An 18,016-nucleotide genomic window follows, 5' to 3' on the forward strand; every position below is an offset into this window, starting at 1 on the left:
ACAAACCTTACTGCCACTACACTATTTGCCCAATCTGCTATAATATTAGCAAGAAAAGAGATGCTTAAGAAAGATCCAGATTATCAGCTACACCCATGAACTACCAAATTCCGTGTCCAGATGTCCTAGTGCAAACTTCCTGAGGACCTCACGGAGGTGACAGAGTGAGCACAGGGACTCTTGCTGCAAGCTCAACTCAAAAAGTCATATAAAGAAATGCCCATCAACAAGGCAGCGGTAGATGGTAGAGAAATAGCAAAGCAGAGGCATCAAAGAAAGGAGGCCAACCGTCTGGGATCATTTGCCTGGCAGGATCTGAAGGCTTTATACGTAAAGGCCACTGAAAATATACTAGCCATGTGCAGAGTGTTTGTTACACTTCATCTGATGTTGGGAAAGTTGGTATGGTATGATCAAAATCAGCCGTGTGTCTGTGCTTTCAGACTTTAGAGTGTGAAAGGATTTCAGAGGCTGGTGACAGGCAGCATTGTGGGATGCTTCACTTCCGTATCATTACACAAAATCTACGGGTTTCTAACTTAGAAACAAAAGAAAGGAAAGAGAAGAAAGAGAGAAGAGAGAGAATGAGAGAGGGAGAGAGAGAGAGACAGAGAGAGAGAGAGAGAGAGACAGAGAGAGAGAGAGAAGAAAAAAGAGAGGGGAGGGAAGAGAAGAAAAGGAAAAATGAAAAAAAAAGAAGAGAGATTCAAAACAAGTGGAGGAACTGTTCTTTAAAATATATCACCTTATATACGCATCAGAAAGAAAAAAAAAACCAGAATATAGCTGGGCATGGGAGTGCACACCTTTAATCCCCAATACTCAGAAAATAGAGGCAGGCAGATCTCTGTGAATTCAAGGCCACCCTGATCCTTCACAGAGAGTTCCCGGCCAGCCAGGGCTACACAGTGAAACCAGGCCTCAAAACATGCAAGCAAGCAAACAAAAAGCAGAAACAGAAGATATAACAGAGAGCGGGACCCTGCTCCACTTCCGTGTAACTAGAAGAGATCACCTTGACGTTGAAGAGCCAGGGCTTCATGGCGTCCACCTCTGCCTGCCCCTTGCTGAGGTCATACACAGCAAGGTACAGAGCTCGCTGGGTCATGAAGTGGGGGTGCGTGCTGTAGAATTCCTCACGACCTGGAAGAAGATGACCGAGACTTTAGTCTTACACATAATAGACACAAATCACTATTAAAGTTATATAGAGGGTAGGCATCCTGGGATTTGAGAAGAAAATGATCAGCAGACAACATTCACACAGCTTTGAAAATGTCTATTAGCTGGCAACCAAGGGATTACTTTAGACACCTCTGCTGGGTGCTGGCATTTCTTTCTGAGTAATATCTATTCTGGGCAAAATCTGTAGCTTGGGATAATTGCTTAGGATCTACCAGCTGTTTTTCTGTTAGATCAGGAGATTCAGTTCTAAAATTTCTACTCAAAACAAAAGCTAAGAGAATGCCAAGAGTACCTGCAAAGTCCCACACATTTAGAACAAGGTCCTTTTTCCTTTTCCCTCGTATTTGGATAGGCCAGTCTCTGACGTCTATGCCAACTGTGGCACTCTGCATGCCAAGATCTGACTTCTTCATTTTCATGAGCTGCTGCAGCAGCGTGGTCTTCCCGCTGCCAGTATTTCCCACAATCATAAGCTTCATTCGGTTGTAGGGCACTGCCTTTTTCAGCCGTTGTTGGAGAAACCTGATGTTAAAAAGACAGAAGCAATGAAACAGCCTGCCCAGCAGTGTGCTGGAACTGGGCCCTGCCGAAGCTGCTCCACAGTGAATGCAAAGGCACAAGCACGCAAAACCATAAAGGTCATGGAATCAAAAAGACACACGCCTTCTGGTGTGCTACCAGTACATAGATTCCATTAGTGATTTCAGAGCAGCCACTGATATTTGGCAGCATTGACAATTCTAATGACATTATCCCAACACTAGAAATAACCAAAATGCTAAAATCCATTTGCAATACCTATTAAAATGTAATGTGTACATATATACATGTACAAACGTCTATGTGGGAGATTGTTTAAACAGTACAAGTAAAGTCTTATCCATTATAAATTTTAAGCATTACAATGGCATAGAATCAAAGCCTGTTTTAATGAAAGTTTGATAATGAGGCCACCTTGGCTATGCTATATGTACATGTATATGTTCATATATTTTAAATATAATAAAATAGATATTTATATATGGCATATATGATAAAGAGATATATTTGCATTAGTTGTGGATAAAAGAATAATATGTATTTATTTGTTCATTTTAACTATATAAGCTATTACACTATCAAATGATATTAATATTGTTTTTCTAAGTAAACAATATAAAATTAATTGAAGCTAATCTGACATGCTAGATGCTCAAGAAATACCATGCTTAAGTTTTATAGATGTAAGTTGTTTTAAAAATAAAATGGATACAGAAAAATACATTTGAAATTATGCTATGCATTGTTATACTTTTAATTTTTTTGAAATTTCAATGTAATTACACCATTTCTCCTTTCCTTTTCTAAACTCTCCCGGGCATCCTTCCTTGCTCTCTTCAAATCTATGGCCATTTTTAAAATTAGAAACCAAACTGTGTCATAATAAAACTTTAAGGAATACTGACTAATTTATGCCAACAGCAGGCATCTGGATGCCCCCCCCCGATAATATGATCAAAAGGAAATATCAGGGATTGTGAAGATGTTCAGTGGATAAGTATCTGTGAGGACCAGAGTTCAGGAATCCAGTACCCACTCCAAAGTCAAGCTAGCTGTGGCAGCCTGCCTGCAATCTGTCTCTCAGGGAGACAAAGACAGGAGACCTCCAGGGAAAGCTGGCTCGATCCAGGCTCAGAAGAGACCTGCCTCAGCAAATCAAGTGAAGCATGATCAAAGGTTGATAAGTGACCAAGGGTGGAGCATGATGCAAGGAAACACCTGACTTCCACCTCTGGGTGATGAGGAAGAGAACACCTTCTCTCACCATTCCCTGGATACTAGGAACTACATAAACTTTTGCAGTGACTGCATAGAAACTCATGCATTAAATGAAAAGCACATGGAACACACATGTTACATAGTACTATTCATTGCCCTTAAAGTGTATCTGGACAGTCATCAAAATCTCAGGGGGAAAGGTGAAATATATTTGACAAAGAGCACAGGGAATAAAGTCGCCTGACCTTATGATGTCTTTGGCTTTGCATCCTATGTGCTTAAAGTCAAAATTCAGATGCAGTCCATCCAAAGGAAGATCCCATATTTTGCTTAATTTCCCCATTTCATTCGGAAAGGACCTCAGTTCCACGTTGTAACTGACATCAAGAGATGTCAGGTTTTCAAGACAGCCAATTTCAGGAGGAATCTTAATGAAACAGAAAAGGGTAAAACCTGTTGGTAGGAGGGAATCAGTGTGGATGGCCAAGACACAAGACAATAGTGAACAAGAAAGGCTCTTAGATCCCACAGGCACCTTGCACAATCTTAACACAAAGTTAAATATTCTCCCCAAATCTTGCCCTTAGTTTACAGTACTGATGCTTTAAAGACAAGCAAAAATAAAGAACTTACCCCAGGTATGTGAGTTATTTACCACTTTATCATAATATAAATTTTATTTGGTGTGTGTGTGTACAAGTATATGTATGCTTGTGTGTGCACACATAAACGTGTGTTTGTGTGTTTGTGTGTAACTTGCAGAAGCTGGTTTCCTCCATTCACCACATGAGACCCGGGAGGAACCTCGGGTTATCAGTTACGGCAGCTACCACCTACTCAACCACCTAGCTGGTCCTATTTATAGCTTTAAAAACTAAATCTCTCTTAGCAATAAACCTCATCAATCCAATTTTGAAAAAAAGAAATGAGTCATTTATATTTATTCAAAACTGTTATTTGTGGCTCATTCCATTCTCTCACAGTGCCTATGGTCTTGAGTAAACCAGAAATACCAAATACTTACACTTTAGGTGCCAATCTAATAAAGTAGTTTAATTTTCTGTTCTAATTAATTTTTTTTTCAGTTGGAGGCATTGAGTCTTGTGTATGCTAGGTAAGGATTATAATTCTAAGACTACTATTACAAGGTTTTAAGCTAACTATAGTATACTTAGAATAGAAAACATTCATTTAATAGAAAAAAAGTATAGGTTTTAAAAAATATCCAGCAATCCTGAACATCAGATCGTCAAACCTTTGGTATCTTTTAAATTGGTCAACAGCTTGAACTTGACAAGAAAATATTTTCCTTCCATGTGTAAATAAAACGATGCTGACTCATTTAGGTGAGGGTTGCTGCAGAGGAAGACTGATGAGATCTAAACATGGAGGAAAGAAAGAGGGGAAACACAGGCCTGTTGTCATCCCGTGAAGATAGGACATAGGGTCAGCCAGGCTCTGGGAAAGGTCAGAGGTCACAGATGGTGACGCTCTTACAGCGCCACACATTCAAAATTAGATATGCACACTCATAGGTAACAATTCTTTAAAATATAAAACAAGAGGATTCGGGATTTGTTTGTTGGGAACTGAGCTTTCACTACGCCCACTTAGCACAGCGGAGGAGCACATTTCGTTTCCAAAGCGAGAAATGCCAACAGATTTGAAAGGAGTTGTGGCAACACCAGCTGAAATCTCTTCCCGAGTATCTGATGATTTAAAGCAAAGATGACCTCTCACCTCTTTCAGTTTATTATGAGAGAGATGCAGTTTCTCTAATCTTGACCACACGTGTGGCTTTTCACTCAGGTCCAAGATGGTGATCTGATTATGGCTAAAGAAGAGTTCCCTTAAGTTCAGAGATGTCCAGTGTGCAGGCCCCGGCAGATGCTCAATGCTGTTGTGGCTCATGTCCAAGGACCGCAAGCTGTGGAGGACATGATGTTCTATTGAAAGCAAAGTGGGAATTTTCATAGGACACAAAGGAACGTCACCGGGAATTTTACCAGACTGAGAATTAGACGTAATTTTTAAAGCGACGCCACTTACATATAAACATGAACTTGAGCTTGTGTGTTCATACAGCACTTAAAAGAAAAGGCATTTTCCTCTAGAGTGGAGGTGGGAGTGAATAAGGATGATTAGAAGCAAAATTGGTCACTCTGTCTATTGTGATGAAAATATGGTGGCACTATGATTGTAAGAAAGGGTGTTTGGGGTCTTTCACCAAAAAGAAAAAAAAAACTGCTTGCAGTGACATATATATTAACCCTTGATAGTCATGCATCAAAGCATCATGTGCTATCCCATATTTACAGCTTACATACATTAAGTAAAATTTTTTTTAAAGAAAGAAAATTTGAGGTCCAGTTTCCCTTTGGACAATAGAGCATCTCTCTCAAAATGAGGGGAAAAAAAAACAGTGTTTCATAAATTCTCACGGAGCATGAGAAATTATGACGAACAAATATGCAAGTGGTCATTGAGATGCTGCCTCCTCTACAGGGTTCATGATTGCGCAGCCCCCACTAGGCCTCCATGGATGGCTTTCACTTTATCAGCGGCTGTTCTGGAGTTAATCACTAGAGCTGTGGATATGCTCTAGTCTCAGTGAGGGAGGACAAAGCATGGGTAAGCCTGCCATGTGACCTGCTTGCCCTCATCAAGCAGTGCTTCTCAAGTTTTCTGAAAACCTTAATACTCACTCACTCTCGCATGTGTGTGGAGAGAATAAAGACAGAAAGAAAATAGAGCAGGCTTTTATGCATACACTGATACCTTTCCCTCGATGTATTAGAAACTTAATGTATTAATCGTCAGCTAACACAGCATCAGCATCTGCTTGACTAGAGTTTGGGTCTACAGAGCACTGTTTATATTCTTAAAAATGTACTAGGTGCTGTTTGGGTCTACAGAGCACTGTTTATATTCTTAAAAATGTACTAGGTGCTGTTTTGGTTGTGGCAGAAAAATCCATGAAAACTAGGAGTAGAAGCTGTGATGGAGATTACTTTTACTAGTCTAATCAGGAATGTATTCAGGACAAGCCAAGAGTCGCTATGTTTTCCCAAAGCAGTGTCTTTTTGAGTACAGTCGGGACTCTACCTGGACAACTATGTGTCCACTTGTGAAACCAAAGAAGATTTAAAACAGAAGCACAAAAGAGATGTGTGCCTGAAAATGGTGTTGGTGAAACCAGAAGCAAGGCTGGAGCCGTGAGCCTGAGGATGGTGTTGATGAAATCAGAAGCTGGATTAGAGTGTTAGTTCTCTGTGAAGAAATAATCTTTGTTTCCTGGTAAACGTTTTCTGGTAAATGATTTGCCACCATGTTTTCAGAAACACATTTAAAACATGACCCAGTGTTTGTTTAAAAGAAGCCTCTATGTAAGAATTGAAAATCTGAAGTTGAGCTCAACAACACAGATGAATTATGACCTTGGGAAGAGACTTCATCTCTAGCGAAATTATAAAATGGACATGATGGCAGAAGTCACCTTATAAAATGACGAGAAAGACCAAAGAGAATGTCCACGTGGCACAATTAGAACCGGAGAGGGGTTTTGAAAAGAGAGGTTTATGCTAATGGGTTTGTTTGCCTGACATTCTCTGTTACTAGGCTGTGGCTTTTACTTGCCTATAACATGCATACCTGTGCATATAAACTATGATTGTTTTACATGCATGAATAAAATAGTTCTTAAAATGATGACACACTTGAAACTGAGTTAATGTTTAAACTTTGGGTCTTTGATGAATTTAAAAAGTCCTCAAACCCCAGCCACTCATCCTGTCCAGATGGGGAACTATATATATATTCTCCTAATCTTCACAGAAAATGTCATTGAAACAAATGAAAAAGGTTACTAGTGTTCAGGCAACAAATAACCCCCATGTGAGCAGCTAAAACCGAAAAGAAACCAACATCCGTCTGACAAATATCCAGCCCATGTCATCTTATTTAGCTAAATAAGATGCTGCAATTAATTATTCTGATTATCCCTACATTAAACATGATAAGTTTCTGTAAAAGTTAAGGAGATATATCTAATGTTAAGTAAAAATGGGTTTATAAATGCTCATGTCAAACCATTGCTTTGCTTCTAAAAGTTATGTAACCATTCACTCAGCTTTAGAAGTGAAATAACAATGAACTCACTGTGGAAGAATGAGAATCGCTTCTGGAATGCACATGAAGCTGTTTTGAGATAATTTTAGACTCGTTATGGAAAAAGGTAAGGCAGGCATCGCAGCTAAAGAAAGAAAACAAGATAATTGACATTTACATTACAATCTTAACGAGATTTCTGGAAAACTCAATAAGAGCAGTAACCAGTAATATACCACTTGTTTGCTCACATTTTACAATGAAGCGTAAAACAATCTTACTTCCTAAAAGTATGGCTCGTGTAGGAGCCAGCCACTATAAGTTAAATAAAAACACACCACCTAAAGGAAGTTCTTTACTTCCAACCATTATCACCTGCCAGAGTAGGACTTAGCCAGAAGTTTAATGGAGGCCTGAGTCTCAGTAGTTTATCCTGAAGCAATAACCTGGTTGCAGGAAGAACCATGAACTGAGATTACCCAAGCACCTCTCAAAAACAGACCATCCAAAGGAAATGCCTAATGTTCCAACCATTGTAGATAGGATCACCTGCCAGCACACTTACCAGGACACCCCTAGACAAATGTCAGTCAATCAGGCGTCCTGAACCTCAGAAACCCCTCACCCCCACCTTTACTACTGTAAAAACTCTAATGGTTTAAAATGTATTTCCTTGTTCAAGGTCTCTGTTCAGGTTTAAAAATGTATGTTTAGTCTCCTTGGCTTTGCTAACTTCACTGGGTTTAAACTATTTGGATAAGCTGAGTCATAAGTTTTTGTATTGATACTAAGATGTTTGGACCTCCTCTTCTGGGGAAAGAATGTTGTTTCTATGTCAGTCACTCCGGGATAATTAGAGATTCAATGACCTTGTTAATGATAGAGAACAAAATGCTCACACAGAAGTTGGATGAAAACTTGCTCAGCTGGTCTCCTTTGTTAGCCACCTTACTTTCAGCTCTAACAGGCCCCTAATGATCTTGCTTCTTCTTATCCACAGACTAATGGCTTTTGTTTGAGTACAGGTCAATACTGTTTGACTGATAGTATTGAGGTCCCAGTATCACCACCCCCTTGAGTCCCTGGACAGTCAGAACCCATGATTGAGTGCCGTCATTGGTACTTGTGAAGGGGAAAAAAATGTAGGGCCCAGGGCAGTTTTCCCAGGGCAACTTAGTACAGCCTGCCAAGATGGGTTTGATAGATCAACAGGAAGATAGACCTGAATCTCAGTTTGCCCTAGGGCAATGCTAGCTCTTAGACTCCCTTCTGTTCCCATTTCACCCTGGGACCTGTTCCTTGCCTTCCCAGGAGACAGCATTAACAACTAGATATAAACTTGTTCTGTGTTTACCCTCGGAATGGCTAATTCAGTTTCTTTATTAGCTTTACTGCAAAATCATTACAGAGTGTGGACTTCTAGTCTTGTAAAAGCTGCTAGCTTATTATAGACTGTTAGAAATACAAGTTAGTCAGTCATCTTTAAAGTACTGATATAAGTAGTTACAGAAATAAGCCTTATTTAGTTCCTTGTAGATATTTTCAAAATCAAACTTAAAACAAGTAATGAGAAACGAAGTTTATCTAATCAGACATACCTAGGCAGCCCTCATACTTCAGAGAACTGCAGAATATGGCATTTAAAATAATGACTAAAATGCTTATTATATTAGTCAGAGACTCTAAGATCCTAGCAGTGACCCAAGGTCTCCAAAGAAGATATGGGACACTATGATATCTCCACCTGAATTATGATGTTGCTGACCACTGGACAAGATGCCCCAATGCAACACCTGCTGCCAGGACCCGGTCCAGACTGTGGACAAACAGCAGGATATTGGAGAATTGACTACACCACTTTTGCCTAGACAAAATAAGGTCAGTCTTTTCCATGTCCCTGTTCCAGAGGAAAAATATTTACCTTATGGGCCTGGCTAAGACTATAAGACTGCTGTTCCTGATATTTCTGCCTCCAATGCTATGGAGACCTGGGTATGACTAACTGTTTATGAAATCTGGTACCTATCAATTTTGATAGATTTAAAAACTACTTGGTCTGTACTCAGATATAATTTATTTATCATTCTAGGATCTCTGATAGTATTGATAGCTAGAGCAGTTATAATGTCAGTTTAGCAGCAAAAGGTATCCAGATCCTTCCACAAAGCTACAGCCAGCTTGTTAGCTCCTTCTAAAGCTACTAGTTCTCCTAAAAAATGTTTTAAGGTCTGAGAATATAAACGTTCATAAGCTTTGAGGGTCTAAAAGAAAAGACTTAAGACATAAACACAGGTTAAGATATGGGAAATGTTTCTTATTTCTTCCCCCCTCTATGGCACAGTTCTAATAAGCTTGACTCCTTACTGTTTGGGTCACAAGCTCAAGATTTTAGATTTATTATAGTTGCCTCTTAGATATAAACTAAAAGGTGTTTCTAATCTCTGTCCAAACCATGCATGGTTCTCTGGACAGCAGAAAAATATACATGCTTCTAACCAAAATCTGTAGTATTTGCTAGGACTCAAAGGCATGAGTTTATTCCTTCTGTTTACAGATGCCCGTTATCTGTTCTTTTTCTACAATATGGATTTTTCTTTAAGTACATAAATTTTAATTTCTGTTCCTAGTATAAACTTTTCTCAGTAGGCTTCCACTTGGCTGACAGACACATCTAAGCAGCTGACTGCAACCTGTTCTGAATGGGTGAGCCCTGAACTTCATGAAAGCTGATGTGGACCAGTTCAGCTGATATGAACACTCCCTGTCCCTTCAATGAAGACTGATGAGTGCCCCATTGCCTAAATTCCCTCCCTACCTTGCAACCTGCTAGGCCACTGATAACAACATCCCAATGTCAGCTTGTAGTAGTTGTGGAAAGGAACATGTCATCCCATGTTCCCTGCCCAGAATAGATTGAAAGGCTGAGACAAGGGGGGACTCCTTGGCATGGGGGACAAGATAACTACCTATAGTGCCCATTGATATACCAGAAAAATAGGTCCAGAGTTGTCAGTTAATGGACTTATTAACTTAAGTCATTCTTAGGTCCCAATAATACCTCCTTAAGACCACGGGGAGGCAGGACCCATGATTTGGTCCTGTCATCAGGGCTTGTGAAGGGGGAAATGTAGGAGCCAGCCATGATAAGCTAAATAGAAACACACCACCTAAAGGAAGTTCTTTGCTTCCAACCATTATCACCTGCCAGAGTAGAACTCAGCCATAAGTTTAATGGAGGCCTGAGTCTCAGTGGTTTACCCTGAAGCAATACCTGGTTGCAGGAAGAACCACAAACTGAGATTTTCGGAGCACCACCCAAGAACAGACCATCCAAAGAAAAGGCCTAAGGTTCCAACCTTGAAGATAGGATCATCTGCCAGCACACTTACCAGGACACCCCGAGACAAATGTCAGCCAATCAGGGGTCTTGAACCTCAGAAATCCCTTGCCCTCAGTTTTACCACTATAAAAATCCAAATCTAACTGAGCTTGCAGCTCTCTGTTTATTCCAATATGTTGGACATACAGAGAGACTGAGTTTGCATACTTGCATAAAATAAAGGCTCTTTGCTTTTACATATGGGACTCAGTTTCTTTGTTATTTTTTGGGGGACTTCGTGGATCTAGGCATAACAGCCACCAAATAACAAAATAGGATTTCCTATGCTCATAGATTGGCAGAATTAATAGTGTTATAAGACCCTTCTACAAAAAGCAATTACAGATTCAATGCAATCCCAATCAAGTTCCCTGCAACATTCTTCAGAAAAGGAAAAATAAAAACTAAATAACTAACATTCGCATGTAGCCAGAAAAGACTCCAGATAGCCAAATCAATGGGGAAAAGGCAGGGGCGGTACCATTTTAGATGAAATATATGTCAGAGTTATAGTAATAAAAACTGTATTGTACTGGCACAAAAAAAGGACCCATAACTCAATAGAACAAAATAGAAAACCCAAATGTGTGCATAACCACTGCTATCTAATATTTAACAAAAATGCCAAAAATTCACACTGGAGAAAAGAGCATCTTCAGCGATGGAAGGCAGGATATTTACATGTAACAGGAAGGAATTAGGCCTGTATCTATTACCTTGAACAATATGCATAGAGAGAGAGAAGATGTTTAAACGAAGTAATGCCACTCGAGATGACAACGCCTCCCTCAAAAGCCATAGACTATCCAACTGCAGGAGTGAGAAACACCTCTCAAGTTGTCGGTCTTGGTAGTCCAAGAGCCACTAAGCCAATAAAGGCTGTCACTGCTGCCTTCCTGCTGCTGCAGACACCAAGTGCTTTGGAAACAGGACTTAGAGGATTCTTGCTGGATTTGACACAGAAGTACCCTTCTTGAGAGCTAGCTTTCATGGCCACAGAAGGTGGAATACAGTCAGCCAAGGGAGGAATAATAGTACGGCCTGACCTGTTAGTGTTCAGGCATCTGTACTGGCCTGCCCTGTGGGTCCTGACAGGATAGAGCCTCAGCTGCAGCCACTAAGAGCACCTTCTGTGCATCCACTATGTTCCCTTTTAGAAGGTGGGCCTTGCTCACCCTCATCGCTTTTTTTCTTTCTCTCTCTCCCTCTCTCTCTCTCTCTCTCTTTCTCTGCTTCTCCCTCTACCTCTCTCTAAATCCCCCTCTACCTCTCTGCCTCTCTCTATGCTTCTGCCACTCCTATCCTCAGAGGCCAGTCTCTTCCCTCCTCTCCCCTCTTTTGCCATCCCCTGTCCCTTAATTAAGAAAAAAAAAATCCTTCCACGTGAGCTCTGTTTCATGGCATCTTTCTCTCTCATTCCGGATTTTTAAAATTACAACACTACCTAGCTGTGATGCCTACCAATCGCAATGGATAAAAATGACACGGTATCTCTAAAGGTTCAACAATGGCACTGCTATCCAGATAGTAACTATAAGCAGTATAATTGGACTTAAGGCCTGTTCAACAGACGGAAAATCAAGCCTAGTCCTGTAAGCCAAGTCACATGCTTGTGAGTAGTGGCATCATGGATTTCAGAGAAGAACCTACGACTGCCATCTTCCTAAACCAACATAATCCTAACTGCACTCTAAATACGTACCCTTCTGCCCACAGATGAGTGTAGCTCTCAACTCCCATCAAAGAAGATTCCTTTTGCATCAGACAGGTAGCATCACAGAAAGCCACAAGTAGTTAAAATACAGATGAAGCACCAGTCATGGGCCACGCAGCCCCCACTGAGACGTCCACAACACAGCCCTACGCTTAAGGCTCAGAGAATAACTCAGAAGCAGAGGCAGAAAGATACTAAGAGCCAGTGGCCCAGCAACTCTGCTGCAGAATATGGCACAGAGAGGCTCTGCCCATGAAATCTCAACAACATGGCTGTCTGAGCAGGACCTGAGCAATTCCAAAACCAGTTACCATCCCAACCCAGAGGAGAGAAATTCCACAAGGCCCCACCCACATATGAAGAACTACAAGCAATTAACAACTGCTGAGAGATGGAGATTAGTCCTTCTTAACCAGGTATCCAATACCAAGTAGTCAGTCCTAAAAACATACATATATACAAGCAACACTAACAAGATTCAGAAGGTCACATTTATATAATTCTTTGTGTGTGTATGTGTGTGTGTGTATGTAGGTGTGTATGTGTGTATGTGTGTGTGTGTGTATGTATGCATGTATGTATAGGTTTTCAACAGCTTTAGTTTTACAGAAAATATGGGTGGGGCCGATCCACTTCCTGTTCCCCACCTGGCCTCCCCACGCCCCTTTTCTCCAACTGTCAATCGGTGTTAGTTCAGCTGCAGCAAGGGGCCGGTACTGACACGAGCAGTGTCACCATTCACAGTTTAGTTTAAGGTCATTCCTGTGTATTGATAAACATGGCAGCTGTCCGTCATTGCTGTCATCTAATCACCACCTATCCCGCCCTTTCTCTTCGCCAGCCCACAATAACTACGGTTCTTTTGACTGGCGCTCATGGTTTTACCTTCTCCAGAATGTTTTGTAAGTGGAATCAAGCAAATGTGACCTTCCTTCGCTGAAATATGCATCGATTTTATTGTCTTCCACATGCCTTTCCCTGGCTTGATGGCTCATTTCATTATCAGCCTGCCAACTTGGTTTGTTGAACTGTGGCACCTTTTAACTGAAATACCGCCTGTAACATCTTCAAACACCCATAATATGTCCCTTTCTGGAAGGTCTGGTAAGGGTGCGGTCAGCACACAACACTTACCAAGAGAATTCATCTGGGCACTAAAAGTCTCCACTTTTGGACAAGCCTCAAGAAAGTCTTCAGGTAGGGATGGAATATGGTTTTTACTAAGATTTAAAATCTTCAATTCCTTCAGGCTCAAAGGAGAACAAATCCCAGATATTTTGTTTCTAGTGGGAAAACACAAAACTGAAGATTAAAATTTGAATGCTTTTATAGTGTAAAGGTATAAAATCAATTCACCCTCCAAGTACAGTTTCAAGGCACATTTATGCCTCAAAATTAACCGTGAAGATTCCAACTGATAAAATTGCCTAAATTAACAATGGCCTCCACCTTTTGCCATGTTTGCTTTAAATTCATTGCTATAGAAGTATCTCCATGCTTTCTCAGCCATGCTACGTTCGGTGGAATATAAGCTTGCTGTCCTAATGAGGCAGTTCTTACCCTTCCAATAGGAGCTGTTCCAGTTTCTCCAGCACTTGGGCAAGGTTCTCTGGGATGGAAGAGAGCTGGTTGTAGGACAGGTTAAAGTGTTTGAGGCTGGGACACTTCACCAAGGGGTCTAAAACTACTGTGGGTCCAATGTCATTTCGAGAGGCATCGAGGTTGGTGATGCATGCCATTTTCAACAAGAAGGAGGGGAAGGATGTGAACTTGTTGCTGTGCAAATCCAAATGCGTCAAGCACTTCAGAGTCTGGGAAGATAAAATTTCAGTATTTCAAACTAGGTGAGAAAGAGCTTCGGTACCATTTCTCCTTTTTCATACCATGGCCATCTAGAACCAATGGAGATTTTGATTTTAAAAAATAAAACCACAATGCTCAATATAATGCTTCTGTATACTTACTAGGTCAACCATCCCTGCTGTAGCATGAGTTAAAACATTAAAAATTCCATAAGTGATTGTATAAAGCAAGTTCACAAACATAAAGTTGATGCCCCAACTTAGCTTATTTTTAGAAATTACTTCTGTTAAAAGCAAGATAAGCCAAGGCTACTGCGATGTATCCAACACTCATGGTTAAATCTATCAGACATGGGCTCTCCCGGGGGCAATTTATATTAGAGTGTGTAACAACTTCCGAAAGGTTATTTAGATTCCTTGTGAATCCCACAATAATGGGGTAATTGATGCCCCAAACCTATATAGACTTAACCATGGTAATACAGTATGATAAAAATATTGCTTACATTCTAAGAGAAAGGAACTTTTACTGGACAGAGTTAATAATTCTCCTTGAGGTTACTTAACAATGAAGACTGCTATCCTACTGTCTGTTCAGCCTATCTGTGTGTAACCTGCCTTTAAGACAGTGGTTCTCAACCTCTCTAATGCCGTGACCCTTTAATACAGTTCCTCGTGTTGAGGTGACCCCCAACCATGAAATTATTTTCATGGCTACTTCATAGCTGCAGTTTTGCTGCTGTTAAGAATCACAATGTAAATATCTGATATACAGGTTATCTCATATTTGAGCCTTGTGAAAGGATCATCTGATGCCCAAAAGTCACGATCCCCCAGGTTTGGTAACTACTGCTTTAGGAGAAGAGTACAACAACCATTCTTACTTGCCTAGGATTTCCCATGAAACTAGCTTTTGTAGGCTAAGCGAAAGCAGAGCTGATGGAGGAAGGTCATTCGTTAAGTAATAAAGAAACTGCTTGGCCTCATAGGTTAAAACATAGGTGGGAGGAGTAAACAGAACAGAATGCTGGGAGGAAGAGGAAGTGAGCTCAGAGACTCCATGCTCCCCTCTCCCGGGTAGACGTGATAGCTCTGCTCTCAATGAAGCTCTGACCCAGGATGGACGTAGGCTAGAATCTTCCCGGTAAGGGTACCTAGTGGTGCTACACAGATGATTAGAAATGGGCTAGTTCAGGTGCAAGAGTTAGCCGAGAAGAGGCTAGATAGAAATGGGCTAAGCAGTGTTTAAAAGAATACAGTGTCCGTGTAATTATTTCGGGGTATAAGCTAGCCAGGCTGCCGGGGTGCTGGGGACGCAGCCCCGCAGCTTCCTATTACAGCACAGAGCTGTAATCTTAAATTATGTACTCTCCCATGCCCCATGCCCAGGAGTAATACCTGTGTGTGTGTGTATATATATGAATATAAATGCCAGCAATGAAAAGTACGTTAAATGAAACCTTATAAAACAAACATCTAGCTCTACAGTAACAGATGGAAGCTACATGGATATGGAGTGATAAGTCTGTGGTGCCGGTTGTTATATGGGTCAGTGATGTCGGTTTCATTCCTTGTAAACCTCTTAAAGATTTTTTTGAAAGTATCCCTTATTTCTTTTCCTATGTGATGCATTCCATGATGTTCAATAAATACGGAGTAAATATCCCTTATGAGGCAGACTATAGAAGATAGGGAGAGAGAAGTAGAGAATTCAAATCCGAACTTGCTCTTGGTAAAACCATGGCAAGAGGAAGTTTTTAAAATATCTTTCCTATTTCATTTCAGGTACTCTGAGGTTATTATAAATCTGTTTAAACAGGTGCGCTTAATCCATGCAAATCGGATAGCCACGCGGTGCCCTGCAGGGTCTCGGGGATTCAAAAGGCAAAGGGACTCTACCTCACACAGCTGCTGAGGGAAGCCAGTGAGTGCATTCTGGTGAAGTTCCAGCTTGGTAAGATGCTCCAGGTGGCCACTGAGACAGCACTTCTGGCTCAGGGCATCAATATCTTTCAGTTCGTTGGCAGAAAGGTCTAAGGATGTGATGTATTCTCTCTCAGAGGCCAGGGAAGAAGAACTATCTGAATGTCTCATGTGAGGCTGAAGCTTCGATGGCCCTGTTTTAACAAAAACAAAGGATGAACATGTGCACACACGGGTGACTCCACCTGGTGAAAATGGACCTCTTCATGTCAGCAGGCGGCGCTGTAAGAAAACCAGACCATGGTGTCTGTGCTGTAGTGAATGCCTCTCCACATCAGGAGGCGGCTCTGTAAAAGGACCAGGCTAAAGTGTGTGCTCTAGTGACAAGGATGGAGAGCAGACAGAAGTATTTAACCAGGTGCTGGGAAAACAAAGACCTGCAGGAGAAAATGAGGAATGGGACCTGAGGAAATAGAACTTGCATTTCAGAAAACTCCTAAAAGATGTGGGCTGATACTAGTTATAAAATGTAAATCTTTGGACTGACAGAATTCTATTTTATTTTTCTGCAGCCTCCGTAATCATTAGGTAAATACATATGAAAGTTGTGTAAGTTCAAATAGACAGCCAGAAAATTTAAATGATCAAAGCAAATTAAACAAAGCAACAGATTCTACCCCAAATATCTACTTAGCTGAGATGATTTCCCAATACTTACTGAGACACTCATCTGAAGACAGTATTTTTCTTTTTCTTCTCAGTAAATCTTCATGATCCAAAATGGGACCCTATTAAATAAACAGTGACAAGTAAAATTGCTATAATTTTTGTTGGTTGTGAGAACAGAACATTTTTATACAGAAGCAACCAGGAAATGTGAGTAGACTAGATGGAGTTCACAATGGTTGGGGGAAGAAATAGGGAAGGAAAGAGTTCAAAGATGAAAGTAAGAGAAAACTGAATTTTACTGCGCAGACGGCCTCTGTATTGACCCTTGCCCTTCTCTTTTAAGTACTTGTAGAAGGGTCATACTCTGCGATCCAGATTGCCCTAGAACTCGGGACCCTCCAGACTTGGCATTCTGGTGCTGGCACTTGAAGGGTTACCAGGCCTTGACCTTAGGTTCAAGAATCAGAAAACTGAAAGGCAGAAGCTGTAACTTATTTGTAATAATTACAACTGCCAAATATGAGCACCATTACCTAATTTAGCATATTTGCCTACAATCACTCACTGTATTTATCTTCATATCTAAACTAAACAAAAGTCTTGATTCTTGTTTTAGTTTATTTTGAATTAGCACATTATTAGTAAATGCATGCACGATGAAACAAATAGACCACAGGTATCACAATATAATGATACATTCACATTATACACTGACCAAATTACTTAGGGGGATTTCAAATGACTGATTTTATAGTAATAAATAATAGACATTTGTATATCCCTAAATATCTTGGCTTTCTTTAGTCAACCTTCTTTTTTATTTTATTAAGTTTGTGTGATATATGTGGGCTTGGGGATTCACATGCCCTGGCATGTGTGTGGAGGTCTGAAAACAGCTGGGTGGGGTTGGCACTTTCCTTTTACCTTGTATGAGCCCCAGGAGTTGCTGTCAGCAGGAGGGCACAGCAAGTCCCTTTACCTGTTGAGCTTCTTTTTTGCGGCAGGTGGTGACTAATAGAGACTTATAACAAAGAGCTGAGAAAAGGAGATGCTGGACTGCCCTGCCCTGAAAGAGGTATCTGCATCACCTCTCCAGGGTTCAGGGAACATTTTAGAAGGGGGCAGAAAGGACAAATGAGTTGGAGAATGGGCAAGCTTCTTTCCCAAGGTCACTGTTGAGATCTGATGCAGCCATGGCACTTATGAACACACTGAGCTGTGGTCGACCACACAAGACATGCACAAAACTGGGCCTGCCAGCATTTCATCATGCAAGGGCTCATGAGGCTCCACCCATCCCCAGAGACTACTGACTGATAATGAATGGTGCTAGAGGAAGGGGAGTGAGTTCAGTTTGTGGTGTAACCACTGACAGGTTGTCCATGCTCCAGTAAGGAACTTCCTACCCAGGCTCCTATAAGCAGCCCTAATAAACTCAGTCTCTCTCTCTCTCTCTCTCTCTCTCTCTCTCTCTCTCTC

The 18,016-nt window shown here is 40.9% G+C and overlaps 1 protein-coding gene across 1 annotated transcript in view; it reads right to left on the minus strand.

Annotated features, from left to right (window-relative positions):
* Lrrk2 (leucine rich repeat kinase 2) overlaps positions 1-18,016 on the minus strand; it is a 138,760-nt gene that overhangs the window by 62,957 nt on the left and 57,787 nt on the right. The window contains exons 22-30 of the mRNA XM_026782744.1: positions 16,587-16,656; positions 15,845-16,062; positions 13,704-13,954; positions 13,278-13,426; positions 7,102-7,195; positions 4,684-4,870; positions 3,189-3,370; positions 1,478-1,707; positions 1,016-1,143 (exon numbers count right to left, since the gene is read on the minus strand). Coding sequence (XP_026638545.1) covers positions 1,016-1,143; positions 1,478-1,707; positions 3,189-3,370; positions 4,684-4,870; positions 7,102-7,195; positions 13,278-13,426; positions 13,704-13,954; positions 15,845-16,062; positions 16,587-16,656 — 1,509 coding nt within the window. The remainder of the gene's footprint in view (positions 1-1,015; positions 1,144-1,477; positions 1,708-3,188; positions 3,371-4,683; positions 4,871-7,101; positions 7,196-13,277; positions 13,427-13,703; positions 13,955-15,844; positions 16,063-16,586; positions 16,657-18,016) is intronic.

This window comes from Microtus ochrogaster, chromosome 15 (assembly GCF_000317375.1).
Source record: "Microtus ochrogaster isolate Prairie Vole_2 chromosome 15, MicOch1.0, whole genome shotgun sequence".
NCBI classification, from domain to species: Eukaryota; Metazoa; Chordata; class Mammalia; order Rodentia; family Cricetidae; genus Microtus; species Microtus ochrogaster.